This window comes from Brachionichthys hirsutus, chromosome 23 (genome assembly GCF_040956055.1).
Source record: "Brachionichthys hirsutus isolate HB-005 chromosome 23, CSIRO-AGI_Bhir_v1, whole genome shotgun sequence".
Lineage (NCBI taxonomy): Eukaryota > Metazoa > Chordata > Actinopteri > Lophiiformes > Brachionichthyidae > Brachionichthys > Brachionichthys hirsutus.
In genome coordinates, this window is record NC_090919.1 from 74,301 (window position 1) to 96,582 (window position 22,282).

General features: G+C 49.3%; 3 protein-coding genes across 3 annotated transcripts in view; all 3 read left to right on the top strand.

Moving 5' to 3' along the window:
* Positions 1 to 5,177: 5,177 nt before the first annotated feature.
* LOC137911502 (7SK snRNA methylphosphate capping enzyme-like) lies at positions 5,178 to 15,007 on the top strand. Its single transcript, XM_068755879.1, has 8 exons — positions 5,178 to 5,380; positions 6,610 to 6,989; positions 8,786 to 9,015; positions 9,216 to 9,471; positions 9,553 to 10,168; positions 10,242 to 10,454; positions 14,017 to 14,125; positions 14,660 to 15,007. The coding sequence occupies exons 2-8, from the start codon at positions 6,643 to 6,645 to the stop codon at positions 14,710 to 14,712; spliced, it is 1,824 nt and encodes a 607-aa protein (XP_068611980.1). The 5' UTR covers positions 5,178 to 5,380; positions 6,610 to 6,642; the 3' UTR covers positions 14,713 to 15,007.
* A 1,704-nt stretch (positions 15,008 to 16,711) lies between these two features.
* On the top strand, positions 16,712 to 18,837 carry psmb6 (proteasome 20S subunit beta 6). Its single transcript, XM_068755639.1, has 7 exons — positions 16,712 to 16,861; positions 17,064 to 17,131; positions 17,400 to 17,465; positions 17,933 to 17,998; positions 18,230 to 18,359; positions 18,439 to 18,583; positions 18,655 to 18,837. Exons 1-7 carry the CDS (start codon positions 16,763 to 16,765, stop codon positions 18,780 to 18,782), a joined length of 702 nt encoding a protein of 233 aa, XP_068611740.1. The 5' UTR covers positions 16,712 to 16,762; the 3' UTR covers positions 18,783 to 18,837.
* Positions 18,838 to 20,090: 1,253 nt separating this feature from the next.
* The window catches only part of LOC137911600 (ephrin type-B receptor 4b-like), a 9,570-nt gene continuing 7,378 nt past the window's right edge, over positions 20,091 to 22,282 (top strand). Inside the window, exons 1-6 of the mRNA XM_068755983.1 lie at positions 20,091 to 20,190; positions 20,367 to 20,437; positions 20,534 to 20,676; positions 20,739 to 21,099; positions 21,230 to 21,392; positions 22,262 to 22,282. The exon at positions 22,262 to 22,282 is cut by the window's right edge and continues 135 nt beyond it. Coding sequence (XP_068612084.1) covers positions 20,091 to 20,190; positions 20,367 to 20,437; positions 20,534 to 20,676; positions 20,739 to 21,099; positions 21,230 to 21,392; positions 22,262 to 22,282 — 859 coding nt within the window. The remainder of the gene's footprint in view (positions 20,191 to 20,366; positions 20,438 to 20,533; positions 20,677 to 20,738; positions 21,100 to 21,229; positions 21,393 to 22,261) is intronic.

Below are 22,282 nucleotides of genomic sequence, written 5' to 3' on the forward strand. Positions count from 1 at the left end.
CTTTACAGCACAGGCACAATTCCAAATGTAAAAATAATTCTAGAATCTGGATCCAGATCCGGATCAACGCCATTCTCGGGGAGGACCGAGCCACGGACAGACCCTTGCTCGTGTAAAAATTTCAAGTCGATTGGGTTCCTAGTTTTTGAGTTATGCGCTCGGACAGACAAACAGACAAACGCACCCAATTGCAATACCCTCGGTTCCGCTTCGGCGAGGGTAACAATCTAATTCTTGGGTCCAATTGGAAATGTCCTATGAAAACATGCTAATTATAAAGCAACCAGTGACAGTCCATGATTATAAACTGGGTCGGACGGACCAATCACGTCACTGGTTGATTGTAGCATGTTTTTTTTGTTTTTTTGATTGTAGCATGTAGAGTGATGTTAGCGTAGCTACCGAGCTAATGACCTCAACAAGTTCACATGTACACTAACAGAAAAGAGTGATGTTTAGTCCTGGACTTAAAACCAGGAAGGACTGGGATAAACTGGGACTGAAACCAGGAAGGACTGGGATAAACTGGGACTGAAACCAGGAAGGACTGGGATAAACTGGGACTGAAACCAGGAAGGACTGGGATAAACTGGGACTGAAACCAGGAAGGACTGGGATAAACTGGGACTGAAACCAGGAAGGACTGGGATAAACTGGGACTGAAACCAGGAAGGACTGGGATAAACTGGGACTGAAACCAGGAAGGACTGGGATAAACTGGGACTGAAACCAGGAAGGACTGGGATAAACTGGGACTGAAACCAGGAAGGACTGGGATAAACTGGGACTGAAACCAGGAAGGACTGGGATAAACTGGGACTGAAACCAGGAAGGACTGGGATAAACTGGGACTGAAACCAGGAAGGACTGGGATAAACTGGGACTGAAACCAGGAAGGACTGGGATAAACTGGGACTGAAACCAGGAAGGACTGGGATAAACTGGGACTGAAACCAGGAAGGACTGGGATAAACTGGGACTGAAACCAGGAAGGACTGGGATAAACTGGGACTGAAACCAGGAAGGACTGGGATAAACTGGGACTGAAACCAAGAAGGACTGGGATAAACTGGGACTGAAACCAGGAAGGACTGGGATAAACTGGGACTGAAACCAGGAAGGACTGGGATAAACTGGGACTGAAACCAGGAAGGACTGGGATAAACTGGGACTGAAACCAGGAAGGACTGGGATAAACTGGGACTGAAACCAGGAAGGACTGGGATAAACTGGGACTGAAACCAGGAAGGACTGGGATAAACTGGGACTGAAACCAGGAAGGACTGGGATAAACTGGGACTGAAACCAGGAAGGACTGGGATAAACTGGGACTGAAACCAGGAAGGACTGGGATAAACTGGGACTGAAACCAGGAAGGACTGGGATAAACTGGGACTGAAACCAGGAAGGACTGGGATAAACTGGGACTGAAACCAGGAAGGAGTGGGATAAACTGGGACTGAAACCAGGAAGGACTGGGATAAACTGGGACTGAAACCAGGAAGGACTGGGATAAACTGGGAGCTTCTCAATGAACCGGGACGAACGGACATCCGGACTCAACGTGACCTGTTGCACCGTCCCGGGATAACAGCTGATCAAGACCACATTTACCAATGGCCACGGCCCTGCTAACAGCTAGCTGCAGACATGCTAACGGGCTACGCTCACCACACGCACAGACAGACTGATGCTGGAGCGCATGTGTGTGTGTGTCCTCATCCAGCATGCATGTTCTAGAGCGCATGCTGGCCGTGTGTCTTACCTTCGTGGTGACGATGCAGAGACAGTCCATCGCCACACACACTCACTCACACACACACACACACACACACACACACATGTCCAAGCTCGTTCACACACTCATGCTTGATTCTCTTTATGTTACCCTCCTCTTGCTTTCTCTCCCTCTCTCTCTCTCTCTCTTTCTCTCTCTCTCTCTGTGCGTGTCTCCCTCTCTCTCTCTCCCTCGCTCTCTCGCTCTCTCTTTCCTTGTACATCTATCTTTGGTTTCTTGCTCTATTCCTCCGTCTGTCAGCACTAACCGAGAGAGAGAGAGAGAGAGAGAGAGAGCAATGGGCAAGTGAGACAGAAGGAGGGGGGGCTCCTGTTGCCATGGTGCTATGCAGCTGTTGCTAGGGGACAATGATGGGTGTTGCTGTACTGTGTGTGTGTGTGTGTGTGTTCATACCTGTCCAGGTGTGTTTGGTTGGCTCATTGTCTGGTTCTCACAAACTGTCAGCTCATAGAACTCCTGTATGTCTTCAGACACACACACACACACACACACACACACACACACACACACACACCGAGCATTTCAGTTCTTTCTCCTCCTGTGCTGTTATGTCTTTCAGATTTAAGTTATTTATTGATCCTGTCAGTGATTAGGCTAGTAGCTGCTCTACATACCAGCCGCTAAAGCTGGTCAGCTGACATCGACACCGCTAACATTACGGGCGCTAGCCAACTCACAAATGACTGATTAATGGAGTTAGCAAACACACGAGCTAATTTAGCTGTCGTTACTGTCATTCGCTTTCTGTTACAGAGAGCAGAACCGGAGAACCGGCTGGACTTGTTCTAGTTTGGAGACGGAAGACCTGCACGGTGTCTGTTTATCAGGAAAGTATTGATAACTCTTGCTATCAATCGTTTTTATTGGAGAGGGAAGTCTGGAAGTCCCTGCTGAGACGATGGATGGATGGAAACAGCTGCTTGTGAGCCTAACGGGAGACGTGGATCGTCTTATTGATCGTTGTACCAGCTGCTAATAAACACCGCTGTTACTCGAATATTAGCTTAGCACAGCATCATATCTATAGATTATTGATCAGTCTGTCAGCAGGTGTGTGTAAGACTGGCCTAGTACCCAGCAGGGCCTGGAACAGGTCACTCTGGAAGATGTTCAGCAGCTTCTCTGCTCGACCTTTGACCCCCTCAGCTGCTCCAGCCTGATAGGCCTCCATTGCAAGCACAGCACGCCCAGTGTCTGAAAGGAACCAAGACTAGATTTACTGGACCTCACAGGACCCCACTGGACCTGAGGGCACCTAAAATAATTATTTACATCTTCTAGACAAAAACACAAGTTTTATTTTACTTTGTAGTTTAGAGTAAATATCACAGATGGAACGAAAACACTCTTTTATTACGTTTCCTTCCAAGGATCAAAATCAGAATACCTTATTGATTACACAATGCCATTGTAACACAAACTCTGCTGCTGAGTGCTGATCGGTCGGTTAATGGTTCTGACCGGCTCCCAGGTGACCTTCTAAAGGAGGACCTTCGATTCTGAGAGCCTGATGCAGACCCGGTCCCGAGCAGACAGCCCACTGACTATTAATACTAGAAAGAGTTTTAAGTTGTGATACAAACCAACTCTCAGGAGTATCGTTTCTGCTCTGCTGGTCAGACTATCTCCATGATTCAGCTCCAAATGGCACACAAACCACGTTCCAGATGACAATCAAAGGGATGAGCAGAGAACAAAACACACACCCACACCTGCTAACGGCCACTCACACAGGTGTGTGTGTGGCCGTTAGCATCAACGGAAACATCTCACCTTCTCTCTTCAGCGGCATGTCGTCTCACTGATCCACATAAATCCTCTTTAGGGATTTTATAAAAACACAAAGCATGCTGGGTAACAAAGTCCTAATCCATGTACACACTTAGGCAGCGTTAAACCCCGCCCACCCCCATAGGATTGGACAATGTGGAAGACAGAAAGAAGCTGCGGTGCTTTGACTGGAGCATTTGTGTGCCATGCTTCTGATTGAAGCCAAACTAGATGCTGCTCCACCCTATTGAGGAGGACTCCTTCCAGTACTTCAGATACGATGCTGGGCTGGCTAGCGCTAGTGCTAGGGCTAGGGCTAGGGCTAGGGCTAGGGCTAGGGCTAGCGCTAGTGCTAGGGCTAGGGCTAGTGCTAGTGCTAGCGGCCTGTAGGCCTCGTCCTTAATGACAGGCACTAAAATGAGAGATAAAATGGAACCATGAACTAAAAACCCAGTAAAACAAATGTAAGTAAAATATGAAGTTTCCTGTAGTAGTAGTAGTAGTAGTAGTAGCAGTAGCAGTAGCAGCAATAGTAGTAGTAGCAGTAGCAGTAGCAGTATTAGTAGTAGCAGTAGTAATAGCAGTAGTAATAGCAGCAGTAGTAGCAGTGGTAGTGGTAGTAGCAGTAGCAGTAGTAGTAGTAGTGGTAGTAGCAGTAGCAATAGTAGTAGCAGTAGTGGTAGTGGTAGTAGCAGTAGCAATAGTAGTAGCAGTAGTGGTAGTGGTAGTAGCAGTAGCAATAGTAGTAGCAGTAGTGGTAGTGGTAGTAGTAGCAGCAGTATTAGCAGTAGCAGCAGCAGCAGCAGTAGTCGTAGCAGTAGTAGCAGTAGCAGTAGTAGTAGTAGTAGCAGTAGCAGTAGTAGTAGCAGTAGTGGTAGTAGTAGTAGTAGCAGTAGCAGCAGCAGTAGTCGTAGCAGTAGTAGTGGTAGTAGCAGTAGTAGCAGTGGTAGTGGTAGTAGCAGTAGCAGTAGCAATAGTAGTAGCAGTAGTAATAGCGGTAGTAGCAGTAGTAATAGCAGTAGTAGTAGTAGTAGTAGCAGCAGTATTAGTAGTAGCAGCAGCAGTAGTAGTAGCAGTAGCAGTAGTCGTAGCGGTAGTAATAGCAGCAGTGGTAGCAGTGGTAGTGGTAGTGGTAGTAGCAGTAGCAATAGTAGTAGCAGTAGTGGTAGTGGTAGTAGTGGCAGTAGTAGTGGTAGTAGCAGTAGCAGTAGCAGCAGCAGTAGTGGTAGTGGTAGTAGTAGCAGTAGTGGTAGTGGTAGTAGCAGTAGCAGTAGCAATAGTAGTAGCAGTAGTGGTAGTGGTAGTAGCAGTATTAGTAGTAGTACTAGCAGCTAGGGTTTTCAGTCAGGCACCGATCAGGACTCCTCTCTCGTTGAGAATTCTTTGCCGTCGTTCCCGATCTACGACCAATCATTCCAGCACTTGGTTCGAGGCATCATCTTATTGGTCAAAGTGTGGGCGGTGGGAGCTCCCCTTGGCTTGTGATTGGCTACTTGTCTTGTCGCTCTGCGGCGGCTGCGTATCGGCGGGGAGATGCTAACCATGGTTAGCGCCTAGCTTTAGCATGTCGGCCTTTGTTGTGACGCACACGGAGTAGCGCAGTGGGAGCGGGTTTTCAGCATGTTTTAGGAGTTATTTCGTGCTAGCTACTTCCTGCGTGTTAGCCGGACGAGGCTGGCTACTCTGGAGAAGCTAACTGTTCTACCAGATGAAATTACTCATGACAAAGCGCTGTGATTGGTGCAGGGGAAGCCAGGGGCGGGGACAGAGTGATCGGCCATAAGGAGCAGTGTAACAACATCCTGGGCTGCAGTGAGTATGATTGATTGCTTATTGATTGATAGAGCAATAATACAAGTTAAAGTAGCAGTACAACAGTGAACGCCATACAGTTCTTAAGTTGGAGTACGAATGACTAGTGGTGAAGAAGATGAAGAGGACGAAGGCACAGCCGAGGACAAAGTGGTGGAGGCTGAGGCATGAGAGTGGCTGGTGTTGGGGAGGACGGTGCAAAGGACAGGGCTAGAGGACGACCCAGGAGAAGAGACATGGACGTAGTGAGGGAGGACGATGCAAAGGACAGGGCTAGAGGACGACCCAGGAGAAGACACATGGACGTAGTGAGGGAGGACGATGCAAAGGACAGGGCTAGAGGACGACCCAGGAGAAGAGACATGGACGTAGTGAGGGAGGACGATGCAAAGGACAGGGCTAGAGGACGACCCAGGAGAAGACACATGGACGTAGTGAGGGAGGACGATGCAAAGGACAGGGCTAGAGGACGACCCAGGAGAAGACACATGGACGTAGTGAGGGAGGACGATGCAAAGGACAGGGCTAGAGGACGACCCAGGAGAAGAGACATGGACGTAGTGAGGGAGGACGATGCAAAGGACAGGACTAGAGGACGACCCAGGAGAAGACACATGGACGTAGTGAGGGAGGACGATGCAAAGGACAGGGCTAGAGGACGACCCAGGAGAAGAGACATGGACGTAGTGAGGGAGGACGATGCAAAGGACAGGGCTAGAGGACGACCCAGGAGAAGAGACATGGACGTAGTGAGGGAGGACATGAGAGTGGCTGGTGTTGGGGAGGACGATGCAAAGGGGGACAAGAAGAAAGTCCAGTAGTAGTAGAGTACAAAGGTACGGTTTAAGTGCTCGTACTGTAGAAGGTTTTTATTGATCTGTTAACGTCCATCAAATCTCTGATGTTTCATGAAGTACAACGTGGTAGAGTACTGGTAGAGTACTGGTAGAGTACTGGTAGAGTACTGGAGTAACTGAGTGAATGTACTCTGTTCATTCATGATATTTATTGAGTAGTTCGTCGAGACCTGGTTGGAGGTTTTAGGGGTTAAATATCGGTTTGTGTTTTGTAGAAGGTAATTATGAATTTATTCTCAAAAATCTTGTGATAAAAATGATTGTCTTAAACTCTTATTTAAAAACTATTTTGTAGTTTTGTGATTTATTAATTTCCACTTCTTAATTATCCAGTGATGCCTGCTGTCGCTCAACCACACCCTCTGTCTGTAGATCCCTGTGATTGGACGATCTGTCTGCACGTAGATGATGATCAGGATGTCATTGGACAAAGAGGCCAGGTCTGCTTTACCTGCAACAGTCAGCCTATCACAACAGCGGCCGCTGCCAAAGCCCTGCCCCCTTCGTCCAAAAAATGGCCTCCATCATTTGGGCACCGGTCAGCCTTCGTCCACCAGCACCAATCCACGCACTCGGCAAATCTCAAAGAGGCGGTACTCCGTGGGCGTCGGCTTCAAGGGGCTAGCCAAGCGCCATCGACGTACCAACAGTGACAGCCAATCAGAACCTGTGCTACCAAGTCATTTCCTGTTGGGCGGGAACATCTTTGACCCATTGAACCTCAACTCGCTATTGGACGAAGAAGTCAACCGGTAAGACACAGTTGATGTGCTGATTGATTAATTAATCAGTCAGGTTTTAGGGGTGCAACAATACGTGTATCTGTATGGAACCGTTCGATAGAGGGGTCTCGGTTCGGTCCGCCTAGAACAGAACAAGACGCCATGTTACCTTGATGCGGTAAACTTCTGAGGGGCGCTCTGTGGACATGCTTGTGTTTCTGAAAAGGAACAGGACCCATCAGAACCAGTTTAGGGATCACAGACAAGGAAGTTTCCTCGGTGAAGTCGTGCAACATGTGACATTATTACATGCATTATTAACTTGCACTCAGAGTAATTGTCAGGATCGATCCACCAATGTGTGCGTCATTTGTTTTTAACCATAAAAAGGAAGCGTTTTATTTTGTTAAACCGTTCCGTTGAAGCATTTTATTTTGTTAAACCGTTCCGTTGAAGCGTTTTATTTTGTTAAACCGTTCCGTTGGAGCGTTTTATTTTGTTAAACCGTTCCGTTGGAGCGTTTTATTTTGTTAAACCGTTCCGTTGGAGCATTTTATTTTGTTAAACCGTTCCGTTGAAGCGTTTTATTTTGTTAAACCGTTCCGTTGGAGCATTTTATTTTGTTAAACCGTTCCGTTGGAGCATTTTATTTTGTTAAACCGTTCCGTTGCAGCGTTTTATTTTGTTAAACCGTTCCGTTGGAGCGTTTTATTTTGTTAAACCGTTCCGTTGAAGCGTTTTATTTTGTTAATCCGTTCCGTTGGAGCATTTTATTTTGTTAAACCGTTCCGTTGGAGCGTTTTATTTTGTTAAACCGTTCCGTTGGAGCGTTTTATTTTGTTAAACCGTTCCGTTGGAGCGTTTTATTTTGTTAAACCGTTCCGTTGGAGCGTTTTATTTTGTTAAACCGTTCCGTTGGAGCGTTTTATTTTGTTAAACCGTTCCGTTGGAGCGTTTTATTTTGTTAAACCGTTCCGTTGGAGCGTTTTATTTTGTTAAACCGTTCCGTTGGAGCGTTTTATTTTGTTAAACCGTTCCGTTGGAGCGTTTTATTTTGTTAAACCGTTCCGTTGGAGCGTTTTATTTTGTTAAACCGTTCCGTTGGAGCGTTTTATTTTGTTAAACCGTTCCGTTGGAGCGTTTTATTTTGTTAAACCGTTCCGTTGGAGCGTTTTATTTTGTTAAACCGTTCCGTTGGAGCGTTTTATTTTGTTAAACCGTTCCGTTGGAGCGTTTTATTTTGTTAAACCGTTCCGTTGGAGCGTTTTATTTTGTTAAACCGTTCCGTTGGAGCGTTTTATTTTGTTAAACCGTTCCGTTGGAGCGTTTTATTTTGTTAAACCGTTCCGTTGGAGCGTTTTATTTTGTTAAACCGTTCCGTTGGAGCGTTTTATTTTGTTAAACCGTTCCGTTGGAGCGTTTTATTTTGTTAAACCGTTCCGTTGGAGCGTTTTATTTTGTTAAACCGTTCCGTTGGAGCTTTTATTTTGTTAAACCGTTCCGTTGGAGCGTTTTATTTTGTTAAACCGTTCCGTTGGAGCGTTTTATTTTGTTAAACCGTTCCGTTGGAGCGTTTTATTTTGTTAAACCGTTCCGTTGGAGCGTTTTATTTTGTTAAACCGTAACGACCTTCCTGGAGGCGGTGCTAGAGGTCGTCACGCGGGTCCACGCGTACCCCGCCTCTCGCCCGCAGCCGGCTGAGATGGGCTTTATCAGAACCGTGACCCACAAGCGGTTAAACGGAGACCTCCTATCAGCTCCTGAAATATCAGCCAGTTGAACTGGGATGAATTAGTGATTAATGCTTATTGATTCCTCGTCCTCAGGGCAACCAATCAGGAGACACCAAAGTGCTCACCGCTGCCGTCCCGAAGCGTAGACCCCGTAGAGATCCGTGTTCCCCGAGACATCGCAGACCCTCTGAATCTGAAGGGGGCGGGGCGAGGAGTCCTGCCCCCCCCCCTGAAGGCCAGGAGGAGACACAGGAATAGACACCATGGAGGGAGAGTCGAGGGCGGGGGGCGGAAGGTGCGCCCCTCGGCAAGCGGACAGACAGGTGAGTTATCACTGCCACCTGGTGGAAACTGAGCGACAGAGCAAGTTGCAGGGAGCGTTCAAGTGTCACAGGTGTCAGTCTGCTAAGGTTCAGAGGTCACATCTATCTCTGTCTCCATGGTAACTTGCACCTGCTAGTAGTTTCCTGTTAACGCGCTAATCATGCATTAGCATAATGATGATTCTGCTTTCGTTGTGCAGTTCCTACGTTGGCCACAGATGGCAGCGTTCCAGAGTCTCCGCTTCCTTGTGAACTCAACACAGCTATTACCTGTCGAGATGACGTCGTCATGCCGCCCATCCTCACCAGAAGACACACCTACCCTCCACCACCCGGCAGCCAGCGTGCCGGTCGCCACGGGAGACGACACACCTCAACGAGGCTGGAGGGTACCGCAGCCAAAACGGCTCGAACCAAATTCCACACACCTCTGGTGGGCGGGGCAAAGTCCACCAGGTGAGCATTTTATCTGAACCGTTCTGACTGGCTGGTGGCGAGCTCGGGGGTTAATTGTGATTGATGTTGCCCCCCCCACAGGTGTCGCATTTCACAGCCTGCCTCCGCTCAGCCACCAGAGAAGGACAAATACCGCTACCAGTATGGCAACCACAGCGGTTACTATGGTTACCATGGTTTCTATGGTGACCAATGGGCGGGCCAGGCTGGAGTGCAGGACGACCCACGGCTGCACGTCCTGGAAGCCGCCTGGTTTAAAGACAAGAAGGTGCTGGACATTGGCTGCGGCGTCGGCCACATGGTGCTCGCCATCGCCCGGAGGTTTGACCCCGCCCACATCCTTGGGGTGGAGCTAGATGAGCACCTGGTTCATGCTGCCAAGCAGAACATTCGGCACTTCCTTTCACATGACCTTGTGGTGGAGGAGAGGAAGAGACGTCTTACAGGATTGATGGGATCATCATCATCATCTTCCTCTCCTTCAAGGAAGCGGGGAGGAGAGGAGTGGAGGAAGGACGAAGAGAAGAACGAGGCAATGGGGGAGGTGAAGAAAGAGGAGGGGGAGGAGTTCTCCCTCTCTCTCCTCTCCATCCCGCTGTCGTTCCGTGTGATTCGGGGTCCTCTCTCTGCTCCTCCTCTCTCTCTCTCTCCTTCATCATCTTCCTCCAGGTTCCCCAACAATGTCACCTTCATTCAGGTGAGTCTTGGCTCCGCCCATTCAGCCCAGCGACTTTATCACTCTGCTGACATCATCGCTGTGACTCCTGTAGGGTGACTATGTGTCGGAGCAGGAGGCGTGGCCTGGTCGGGGTCAGTATGATGTCATCATGTGTCTGGGCTTGACCAAGTGGGTACAGCTGCAGTCAGGTGACAGGGGCGTGGTCAGACTGTTCAGACGAGCCTATCACAGCCTATCACCTGGAGGATTGTTTGTTTTGGAACCACAGCAGTGGAGCAGCTACAGCAGTAGCAAGAGAGCCTCGGTAACACACCTGTACACACACACCTGTACACGCACACACCTGTACACACACACCTGTACACACACACCTGTACGTACACACACTGACGAGTGTAAACAGGCAGGTCGTAGTGATTCTGTACGGAGATAATTAATAGTCACTAATCATACAAATTCCGACTGAAAGATTCTAATATTGTTGCAGGTTAGCGTTAGGGGGTTAGCGTTAGGGGGTTAGCGTTAGGGGGTTAGCGTTAGGGGGTTAGCGTTAGGGGGTTAGCGTTAGGGGTTAGCGTTAGGGGGTTAGCGTTAGGGGGTTAGCGTTAGGGGGTTAGCGTTAGGGGGTTAGCGTTAGGGGGTAGGGTTAGGGGGTTAGCGTTAGGGGGTTAGCGTTAGGGGGTTAGCGTTAGGGGTTAGGGTTAGGGGGTTAGCGTTAGGGGGTTAGCGTTAGGGGTTAGGGTTAGGGGGTTAGCGTTAGGGGGTTAGGGTTAGGGGGTTAGCGTTAGGGGGTTAGCGTTAGGGGGTTAGCGTTAGGGGGTTAGCGTTAGGGGGTTAGCGTTAGGGGTTAGGGTTAGGGGGTTAGCGTTAGGGGGTTAGGGTTAGTGGGTTAGCGTTAGGGGGTTAGCGTTAGGGGTTAGGGTTAGGGGGTTAGCGTTAGGGGGTTAGCGTTAGGGGGTAGGGTTAGGGGGTTAGCGTTAGGGGGTTAGCGTTAGGGGTTAGGGTTAGGGGGTTAGCGTTAGGGGGTTAGGGTTAGGGGGTTAGCGTTAGGGGGTTAGCGTTAGGGGGTTAGCGTTAGGGGTTAGGGTTAGGGGGTTAGCGTTAGGGGGTTAGCGTTAGGGGTTAGGGTTAGGGGGTTAGCGTTAGGGGGTTAGCGTTAGGGGGTTAGCGTTAGGGGGTTAGCGTTAGGGGTTAGGGTTAGGGGGTTAGCGTTAGGGGGTTAGGGTTAGTGGGTTAGCGTTAGGGGGTTAGCGTTAGGGGTTAGGGTTAGGGGGTTAGCGTTAGGGGGTTAGCGTTAGGGGGTAGGGTTAGGGGGTTAGCGTTAGGGGGTTAGCGTTAGGGGTTAGGGTTAGGGGGTTAGCGTTAGGGGGTTAGGGTTAGGGGGTTAGCGTTAGGGGGTTAGCGTTAGGGGGTTAGCGTTAGGGGTTAGGGTTAGGGGGTTAGCGTTAGGGGGTTAGCGTTAGGGGTTAGGGTTAGGGGGTTAGCGTTAGGGGGTTAGCGTTAGGGGTTAGGGTTAGGGGGTTAGCGTTAGGGGGTTAGGGTTAGGGGGTTAGTGTTAGGGGGTTAGCGTTAGGGTTAGGGGGTTAGCGTTAGGGGGTTAGCATTAGGGGGTTAGCGTTAGGGGTTAGGGTTAGGGGGTTAGCGTTAGGGGGTTAGGGTTAGGGGGTTAGCGTTAGGGGGTTAGCGTTAGGGGTTAGGGTTAGGGGGTTAGCGTTAGGGGGTTAGCGTTAGGGGGTAGGGTTAGGGGGTTAGCGTTAGGGGGTTAGCGTTAGGGGTTAGGGTTAGGGGGTTAGCGTTAGGGGGTTAGCGTTAGGGGGTTAGCGTTAGGGGTTAGGGTTAGGGGGTTAGCGTTAGGGGTTAGGGTTAGGGGGTTAGCGTTAGGGGGTTAGCGTTAGGGGTTAGGGTTAGGGGGTTAGCGTTAGGGGGTTAGGGTTAGGGGGTTAGTGTTAGGGGGTTAGCGTTAGGGTTAGGGGGTTAGCGTTAGGGGGTTAGCATTAGGGGGTTAGCGTTAGGGGTTAGCGTTAGGGGGTTAGCGTTAGGGGTTAGCGTTAGGGGTTAGCGTTAGGGGGTTAGCGTTAGGGGGTTAGCGTTAGGGGGTAGGGTTAGGGGGTTAGCGTTAGGGGGTTAGCGTTAGGGGGTTAGCGTTAGGGGGTTAGCGTTAGGGGGTTAGCGTTAGGGGGTTAGCGTTAGGGGGTTAGCGTTAGGGGTTAGCGTTAGGGGTTAGCGTTAGGGGGTTAGCGTTAGGGGGTTAGCGTTAGGGGGTAGGGTTAGGGGGTTAGCGTTAGGGGGTTAGCATTAGGGGGTTAGCGTTAGGGTGTTAGGGTTAGTGCGTTATGGGTTGGATTTAGGGGGTTAGCGTTAGGGGTCAGGGTTAGGGCGTTAGGGGTTAGGGGTCGCAGCCATAAATTCTAGGGCTGGATATCTCTGGTCTGTTCGATTCGTGTCTCGATACACCCGTCACAATCTGATTAATTCAAGATACATCTGTTAAAACCTGCGATGCGATGGGATTTATTTATTTTATTTTATTTATTTATTTATTTGTTTCAAGCAGAATAAATATTAAAAACAAAACAAAATTATACCTTTTTGCGTACAAGAAACCATACATCGACTAAAGAAACAAAAACCCAACAAATATGTCCAAAACAACCACCAAAGTTCATGTACACAAAAATAGCAAATAATACATTATATAGTGCTTGAAAAGGAGTGGGAAGAAGAAAAACGCATTAAATCCCACCCCCATAATACAACTGTTATTTCTCATCTATACATCTCATCTCTATACAAAATATATCTATATGTATATTAAGGAACCATTATAATAGGCCAGGATCAACATTAAGCCCCGCCCTCTCTGTACTGCATCAAGATCATGCGTTTGTAAATGAATTTAAATGTTTGAATATTTTTGCATTGTTTATGTACAACATGCAAGCTATTCCATAATTTCACCCCACAGACGGTTAAACAAAAACTCTTCCTGGTGGTTCGAACTTTGGGGACTGTAAAATTTCCAAATCCTCTTATGCCATGATGGAACTCTCTTAATGTAAAAAAACATTGTAATTTACTTGGTAGTGAGTTGTTAAATGCTTTAAATAAAATTAACAAGGTATGATATTTCACAAGATCATTAATTTCTTTTTTTTTTGTACATAGATTTTATTGAATTTTTGTTACAGAACATAAACAATAACAAGCACTCTGTAATCAAATATATCAAAATACAAAGAAATATACACCACCATCCAAAATAAAGTTGCTTCATATTAAATTTTAATAAATTTGATTGAATAAACAGATTATTAGTATGAGCTAAAGATTCAGCTTTGTGTATGATTCTTACTGCTCGTGTTTGTAGAATGACTAATGGATGTATTGAACACTGATAAGTGTTCCCCCACACTTCAACACAGTAGGTGAGATAAGGGAGTACGAGAGAACAATATCAAGTTCTGAGTACATCATGATCCAAAAATTGCTTAGCTTTATTTAGAATTGAGAGGTTTTTTGAAATTTTGATTTTTTTATGTCTGACGTGTGGTTTCCATGTCAACTTGTTATCAATTTTCACTCCTAAAAATAAAATGTAAAATGATTAACTCCCTTCCCACGATGCATCTGGATTCAGCGTTGCCTGGTCAAGATTATGTGAATCAGTTGGTTTCAGTATTTTATGTTTTTTAGGTTTATGTGTACTCCACACAGGTGTACACAGGGGGCAGGTGCAACCTCCTTAACGGCTCGGGTTACAGCAGCAGCTCTGTCTGTCGACACAAAAAGACCATTTAAGTCTTCCTGATGCATAACGAACACCTGATTGCGTGTGGACTGCGCTCTAAGTGTCTCTTGTTTTGTAGGCGGAGTCGTATCGTCGGTTCTCCGCCATCACATTGAGACCTGAACGATTCACCTGTTACCTGACGGGCAGCGTCGGCTTCACCTCATACAGACTGCTCAGACACACAGGTAGGAAACGCGTTAGAAACGTGCATCATTAGCATCGCTATGCGCTTCATCTTAGGGTTAGCCTTATTAGCACCCTCCCTTTTAATGATAACTTTGATTAGGTTTATTTCCGTTAGTCTTTTTACTGACTTCTTCAGACCCCACATTTTTTCGGACTGATGGGATTTCCGGCGTCCTCGTTCATGTCGTTAGATATTTTGTACCTGACATGATGAAATGAATAAAGACTGATTACTTGAGAGGAGACAGGTGTAGCCTGGGAAGAGGAGCAGACAGGATCAGATGTTGATGCATATTAATCACCAATCACCAATCACCAATCACCTCACACGATGCGTCGCTCCGCCTTCATGCATGCTCTGCTACAGGAAGATAAAAGGTCAGGATTCCTTTGTCTATCAGACACTTGGGCCGGGTCTTTAATGAGGTTCCTCAAATGTTTGACTCCTCCCATTGCACCACGTAGCTTAGCTTAGCTCCACCACTGCTGCGGTTCCTTTTGATTGTCTTGTCTAATTTTGTGTGTGTTTCCAGGTAACCAGCGGCCGATCTACCTGTTCCACAAAGGACCTGCCCAGAGGAAGTGAGGCCGGCAGGACAGAATGGTTCTTGACGCTGTCCTGTTTCCATGGCAACATACTAGCACTGTGACTGACAGCTGGAGGGAGGAGTTAGCTGATTGGGTCTCACGTTTGACTGTGATCTCACAGTAGATGACATCACATCGCTGAGCAGAGGAATGTTAATTTGATCGGACTGCTGGTTTCCTGCAGTGTGATTGGTCGATACAGACCCATGTGACCTCTGGTCATGTGCTCGGTCTGAGGAGTCAAGGTTGTACATTCTCGTGTTTATGAAAATAAAAACTCGGTTACTGATGGATTCTTGCTGCTCGTTAGGTCATGACACATTTACTCATGTTTTAAGACATGAGATGAGAAATTCCATTGATTATCTTTTCAGAATCAGAAGTAGTTTATTGTCAATGAGGGATCACAGAGGAGTGTTTCTCGGTGCAGTCGTAACAACAATAATAGATGCTAGCTACAGCGCTAGGCTGTAGCGTACACCCTAGCATAGACTAACTTACAACAAACGTACGAGTACAGAACGCATCAGGAGTGGATACACAGATGTGTATTAGCAGTAAAACTAGCATCAGGCGACAGTGGCGCAGTGGTTGGGGGGGGTCGTCCCACGACCGAGAGGTTGGTGGTTCGATCCCCGGCTCAGGCGCATGTGTACGCTGTCGTTGTGTCCTTAGGCGAGACGCTTCACCCGCATTCCCCGGGCGCATGCGCACGCTGCGACCAGCAGCAGTTTGGACTGCTGTAAAACCAGATTGCCCTCCGAGGGACAGATTAATAAAGTATCGTACAATACTTTTAATAAAGTATTGTACGATACTTTATTAAAAGTATTGTATTGTATCACGCAGGGCAAGTTACCAGCTGTAAAATGTTTGTGAGTCCGAGACAGAGATAGATTCAGCATCCGTTGAAAGTCCAAATAACTTGCAGCAAGGAAGAGCCAGACCTGGACCTGGACCTGGACCTGTCTGGCACAAGATCACATGTAGATCTGGTTCATGTAGATCTGGTTCATGTAGATCTGGTTCATGTGGATCTAGTTAATGTAGATCTGGTTCATGTGGATCTAGTTAATGTAGATCTGGTTCATGTGGATCTAATTCATGTAGATCTGGTTCATGTAGATCTGGTTCATGTGGATCTAGTTAATGTAGATCTGGTTCATGTAGATTTGGTTCATGTAGATCTGGTTCATGTGGATCTAGTTAATGTAGATCTGGTTCATGTAGATTTGGTTCATGTAGATCTGGTTCATGTGGATCTAATTCATGTAGATCTGGTTCATGTAGATCTGGTTCATGTAGATCTGGTTCATGTGGATCTAGTTCATGTAGATCTGGTTCATGTGGATCTAGTTCATGTAGATCTGGTTCATGTGGATCTAGTTAATGTAGATCTGGTTCATGTGGATCTAGTTCATGTAGATCTGGTTCATGTGGATCTAGTTAATGTAGATCTGGTTCATGTGGATCTAATTCACGTAGATCTGGTTCATGTGGATCTAGTTCATGTAGATCTGGTTCATGTAGATCTGGTTCATGTGGATCTAATTCATATAGATCTGGTTCATGTAGATCTGGTTCATGTGGATCTAATTCATGTAGATCTGGTTCATGTGGATCTAGTTAATGTAGATCTGGTTCATGTGGATCTAGTTAATGTAGATCTGGTTCATGTGGATCTAGTTAATGTAGATCTGGTTCATGTGGATCTAATTCATGTAGATATGGTTCATGTGGATCTAATTCATGTAGATCTGGTTCATGTAGATCTGGTTCATGTAGATCTGGTTCATGTGGATCTATTCATTGTAAAGCGTCCTGTGGAGCTAGCAAAGAGAGCTATCGATGCTACTATTTAAATAACGGTGTTTCACAGCGACTGAAGCAGATAAACTATCTGGCGGACTGATATTTATTGCTTTAAACGTCCTGAAAGGTGACATACATTTTATTTTTTAACTAAACGTCTAACTTCAGAAGGAAAACTGCGTGCCTACGTACCGGAAGTCCAGAGACCGGACGACGAAATCAAACACAGAAGCAAGATGGCGGCCACAGCAGCTGCGATGCCGAGCCTTGGACTGAACATTTCTGCCAAAAGCGACCTGGTCCCGGACTGGACTGGCCAGGAAGTCAGCACTGGGGTGAGTCTACGTGTTTTAGGACTGTAGCGGATCGAAGTGGACCCGGTTCTGGTTCTCTAGAGAATGTTTACAACTGTGAACGGCGGCTGAATGAGACAGCAGTTCTGCTGCAGCTAGCGGCTAACGCTAGCGGCTAACGCTAGCACGCAGAGTTTTTCGGACCGGGTTCCGGTGCCGTTCTGAACGATGATCTGTTTCTCAGACCACCATCATGGCGGTGGAGTATGACGGAGGAGTGGTGATCGGGGCCGATTCCAGGACCACCACCGGGTAGGGAGAGTTCCGCCGCGGGTCCGGTGTCGGTGTATGGCGTCATCCGACTGTAACCTGCCTGCCTGTCTCTCTGCCTGTCTGTCTCTCTGCCTGCCTGTCTCTCTGCCTGTCTGTCTCTCTACCTGTCTGTCTCTCTGCCTGTCTGTCTCTCTACCTGTCTGTCTCTCTGCCTGTCTGTCTCTCTGCCTGTCTGTCTCTCTACCTGTCTGTCTCTCTGCCTGTCTGTCTCTCTACCTGTCTGTCTCTCTGCCTGTCTGTCTCTCAGAGCGTACATTGCCAACAGAGTCACAGACAAGCTGACTCCAATCCATGAGCGGATCTTCTGCTGCAGGTTCGTGACCTCTTTGTATCGTAAGTGACCCGTGGACGTTCTCTGGACGTTCTGTAGCTGCTCTCTGGAGGTTCTGTAGCTGCTCTCTGGAGGTTCTGTAGCTGCTCTCTGGACGTTCTGTAGCTGCTCTCTGGACGTTCTGTAGCTGTTCTCTGGACGTTCTGTAGCTGCTCTCTGGAGGTTCTGTAGCTGCTCTCTGGACGTTCTGTAGCTGCTCTCTGGACGTTCTGTAGCTGCTCTCTGGACGTTCTGTAGCTGTTCTCTGGACGTTCTGTAGCTGCTCTCTGGACGTTCTGTAGCTGCTCTCTGGACGTTCTGTAGCTGCTCTCTGGACGTTCTGTAGCTGCTCTCTGGACGTTCTTTAGCTGCTCCCTGTGTCCAGGAAGTCTGGTTCCCCTGACTGGACGTTTTGGTAACTCTTGAGGAACCTGAACTGTGGTGATGTTCTCATTGGGAACGTGTTGCAGGTCTGGATCGGCTGCTGACACTCAGGCCATCGCTGACGTCGTCACCTACCAGCTGGGCTTTCACAGGTAACGCCGTTCTCTTCCGTGTTTTAGTGGGTCGGTTCTCCAGGGAGCTGGACTGGTTCTCCTGCTGGACACCGGTTCTGTCCCGACTGAAGCATTCTGGGAACATGTATTTAATAATAATAGTTCACCATGTTGCCGACTAGCGTGTATGTACTAATTATCATTATTATTGTTACTAATTATTATTGTCTGCATTTCTTAACGCTTGTCTGAATGTGGCCCCGCCCCCAGCATTGAGTTGGATGAGCCCCCATTGGTGGAAACTGCTGCCAATCTGTTTAAAGCTAGCTGCTATCGCTACAGAGAGGAGCTAACAGCTGGGATACTGGTGGCAGGGTGGGACCGAAGGAAGGGAGGACAGGTACCAGAGTACAAGTACACACAGAATGTGTCTGAGTACATGTTTTAATCTGTGGGTGTCGCCTGCTCACCTGTGTCAGGTGTACTCTGTTCCCATTGGTGGGATGCTGGTGAGGCAGCCGGTGTCGGTGGGCGGCAGCGGCAGCAGCTACATCTACGGCTTCATGGACTCGAACTACAAACCGGAGCTGAGCAGGGAGCAGTGTCTGGACCTCACCGCTGCAGGTACTGCCTCAATGCATGCTGGGAACTCCAGGCCGTGCGTCTGTGCCCGTCTCATTGCGTCTGTCCCTCAGCGCTGTCCCTGGCGATGGAGAGGGACGGCTCCAGCGGCGGCGTGATCAGACTGGCCAGCATCTCGGAGGACGGGCTGGAGAGGCGGGTCATTCTGGGGAGCCAGCTTCCCAAGTTCTTCACGCGCTGAAGCCCCTCCCAGCATTGTCGGCGTCTCATTTTGTTAATAAAGGTTTCAATCGGTTTGTGTCGGTTGTTGTTTTGATTTTACAGCATGGAAGCTGTTAGTAACCAGAGAACTTGAGACCTGCTGTCCTCCATCGATGGTCCCCCCCAGCCAGCCCGTCCTCGGGGGGGGGGGCAACCGGGCCCCGGAAGTCTGTCCGTGTCCCTCTTTGTCTCCTGAAACCATTAAAGCGTCTCATTTGAGACTTCAGGAAGGACCCAAACTGCCTTTAGCCGGTCCGGTCCTGAGCTGGAACCACCCGGCTCCACAGGTAACAGCTGACGGGGCCTGGCTCCTCCCCTCTCTTCAACGGGTGGCGGTGACAGGAAGTGTCTCTGCTGATCTGTTACTGCGATCACTGAAGCTGAGAGGTTGTGGGTTCGGTTCCTTTCTCTGTCTGCCTGGGTTTTCTCCAGTTTCCTGTGGTGAACTGGCGACGTGTCCGGGGTGTGCCCCGCCTCTCGCCCGTAGTGAGCTGGGATAGGATGGAGGTTCGGCACCCGGAGACGCTTTACGTTGTGTTATTGATCCATGGTGCACCATCGACACTCCCTCTCACTACATTCACACAGGCAATGTGGGTGAAGTGCCTTGCTCAAGGGCAGTGGGCACGTGCCGAGCCGGGAATCGACCGCCAACCTGCCGATCACAGGACGAGCCGCTCAGCCATGGATTGATCGCATTAGCTGGTCAGAGATCAATACTTCGTTGTGAGTGTTTCCGCTCCCGCCGCGGACACATTCCTTCACTTCACAGGCTCCGCCTCTCTCGGAACCGACAGACCATTCAGCCAATCGGCGGCGGCGGAGGGGGCGTGTCCTGCGGTGCTCTCCAGAGGTGGAACCCGAGTCCTCCGCTTTGTCTCAACTTTTCTTTCCTGTTTTTAGTGGAAACAGGAACCAGACTGGGAACGGTGGTCCAGTAGGGACCCCTAAGTCCTACCGGGAGCCGAACCGGGCCGGGTCAGCGTGTTTCTGGACCCCCTAAGTCCTACCGGGAGCCGAACCGGGCCGGGTCAGCGTGTTTCTGGACCCCCAGCCGTCTCACCGAGCCGTTTTCAGAGCTCCTCTCCCGGCCTGGGGGGTGGATGAAGGGGGGGGGGGGGGGCTTTCTCCTTTGTTCTTTTTAAACTTTTATCCTCCGTCCTGAAAACTTTTTTCTTTATTGATCTGATTCGTTTTTGAGTCTCGGTTTTTGGGCTCCAATGAGGCGCGCCCAGCTGATACCAGTGATCGGGTCGTATCGGAACCGGATCGATTGTTGGGGGTTGGAATGAATGATCGGAGTGTGGCCGGGGGCGGGGCCTCCTCCGGGGGGCTGCCGCTGCTCCTCCTCCTGTTCCTGCTGCTGAGCCGCTGCGGAGCCGAGGAAGGTAAGATTGTCCTTCATCGGCCGCTGTACGCGTCATCACTGATGACGTCATTTGTGTGCGCGGCCCCCGCTTATTTATGTGATACATAAATAGGTGCAGGAGTGAAATCGACCGCTTCAAAGGTTCTCGTAGGCTGCCTGTACCTGTCTGGCTGAATCTACCTGTCTGTCTCTCAGAGGTTCTGATGAACACCAAGCTGGAAACGTCTGACCTGCGTTGGACCAGCCACCCCGCTGATGATCCACAGGTGCCCCGAACGCACCTGGTAGCCGTCGGCTAACATTTCCCATTGATCTTCATGGAGCATGCTAACCCGTTAGCTCTTGGTTGTCTCTGTCCTCAGTGGGAGGAGCTGAGCGGCGTGGACGATGAATCAAACAGCGTGCGGACGTATCAGATCTGCACCCCAGACAGTCTGACGTCTTATTGGCTGAGGACACGCTGGATCCCCCGGGGGGTGGCGACCAGCCTCCACGTCGAGCTCCGGTCGGTTGATCTGCTGCTTTTCAGATGTTTAAATGCTCGTCGTTCTGATAGTAGTTCTTCAGGTTCACCATGATGGACTGCTCCAGCCTGAACCGGCGTCACTGCAAAGAAACCTTCAACCTGTACTACTACCAGTCCGACGCCGCCGAGGCCACGCCCACTCAGCCGCCCTGGATGGAGGACCCGTACGTCAAGGTGTCCACTGTGGCGGCGGACCACCTGCTGAACTACGGCGACCGGCGCTACAACGTCAAACTACTTCGGCTGGAGCAGCTGGAGGGGGCGGGGCTCTACCTGGCCTTCCAAAGCCAGGGCACCTGTATGGCGCTGCTCTCCGTACGCGTCTTCTACAGGAAGTGCCCGCCCCTCCGCCACGCCTTCGCCTCCTTCCCCGAAACGGTCCCCCACTCGCTGGTAGAGCAGGTAACCAGTCACATGACTCAAGATGAAGCCCTTTAACTTTAACTTTAACTTTAACTAAATAAATATATGTATCGGGTTTCTGTCGGGTAAAACTGTAAAAAGTGTGTGTTTGTGTGTGTGTGTCCCGCAGGCTCAGGGTGTGTGTGTGGAGAACGCTGCGACTCCTCCTGGTGAGCATTCTAAACCTCCCAGCATGCTTTGCGGCCAGGATGGGCAGTGGGTGGGGCAGTCGACCTCCAGCTGCGCCTGTCGCCCTGGATACGAGGCGGGTGGGACTGACGTCCGCTGTCGAGGTGAGACCAGCACTTCCTTTCAAAGTAAAAGCACCGTCCGTGAGTTTACAAAGTAAGAGCATCTCCACCGGACGCACGTTGAGTGCGTGATGGAGTGGGAGGGGCCTGAGTTACAGGTGTGCTCCAGCAGCTCTTTACCTCTGACTGTTAGCACCTGTTGCTAACGTTTGTCGGAATCCGTCTAAAACCTCGAACTCGACCACGAAGAGTTTCTAGCTAGCTCCACTTGCTAATGATTTAGCATCTGGCTAAGCACCGCCTCTCTCAGGCCCGTTTGGGGACCAGCATCGTGGTTCTTAACGTTAGCGCTCTAATGCTGACCCATTTATTCAGGTTCTGGGGCCACCCGTCTGCCCGTCTGTCCCTCCGTCTGTCTGACCCAGACCCAATCGGTCCAGAACCGTCACACGGCTAAATTATGACATCATAACGAACTCGGCAGAGAGCTCAAGGTGGGCGGGGCCTCTGCTTGGTGTAACCAAAATAACAACAAAGACACAGTAACTGTCATGATAAAGACCATGATGGTTTCCATGGTAACCTGCATGCCGAGGAAGCACAGACTCTAGAGAGGAGGAGGAGGAGACGGAATGTTGTCCTTCATCACGTCTCTGAACCACTGGAGGAGCTTCCTGTTGTTCTCTGTGAGGTCAGAGGTCAACGTCCAGCGTGTGGTTGCTTGGCGCAAGATGATGGCGATGACATCACGGCACTTTCCACATCCTGCTGAAGCCAAGGTCGCTTCCTGTCTGTCATCCTGTCTCCAGAACCGGGCCGGCGTTAGCGTAGCGCTGCTTCCTGAGGTTCCCCTCGGTCCGTCGGTCCAGCTCCTGACATGCTAATGCTAATGCTAACATGGTTCTGTCCAGCTTGTCCTTCAGGTCGGTTCA

Bases quoted from the DNA above. Each gene is read 5' to 3' on its own strand.
- LOC137911502 (XM_068755879.1), top strand. From the start codon at position 6,643: ATGATGATCAGGATGTCATTGGACAAAGAGGCCAGGTCTGCTTTACCT. The intron at 9,016-9,215 runs GTGAGTTATCAC...TTCGTTGTGCAG, and splicing joins CTCGGCAAGCGGACAGACAG to TTCCTACGTTGGCCACAGAT. The intron at 14,126-14,659 runs GTAGGAAACGCG...GTGTGTTTCCAG, and splicing joins CAGACTGCTCAGACACACAG to GTAACCAGCGGCCGATCTAC.
- psmb6 (XM_068755639.1), top strand. From the start codon at position 16,763: ATGGCGGCCACAGCAGCTGCGATGCCGAGCCTTGGACTGAACATTTCT. The intron at 16,862-17,063 runs GTGAGTCTACGT...TCTGTTTCTCAG, and splicing joins GCCAGGAAGTCAGCACTGGG to ACCACCATCATGGCGGTGGA. The intron at 17,999-18,229 runs GTAACGCCGTTC...CCCCGCCCCCAG, and splicing joins TACCAGCTGGGCTTTCACAG to CATTGAGTTGGATGAGCCCC.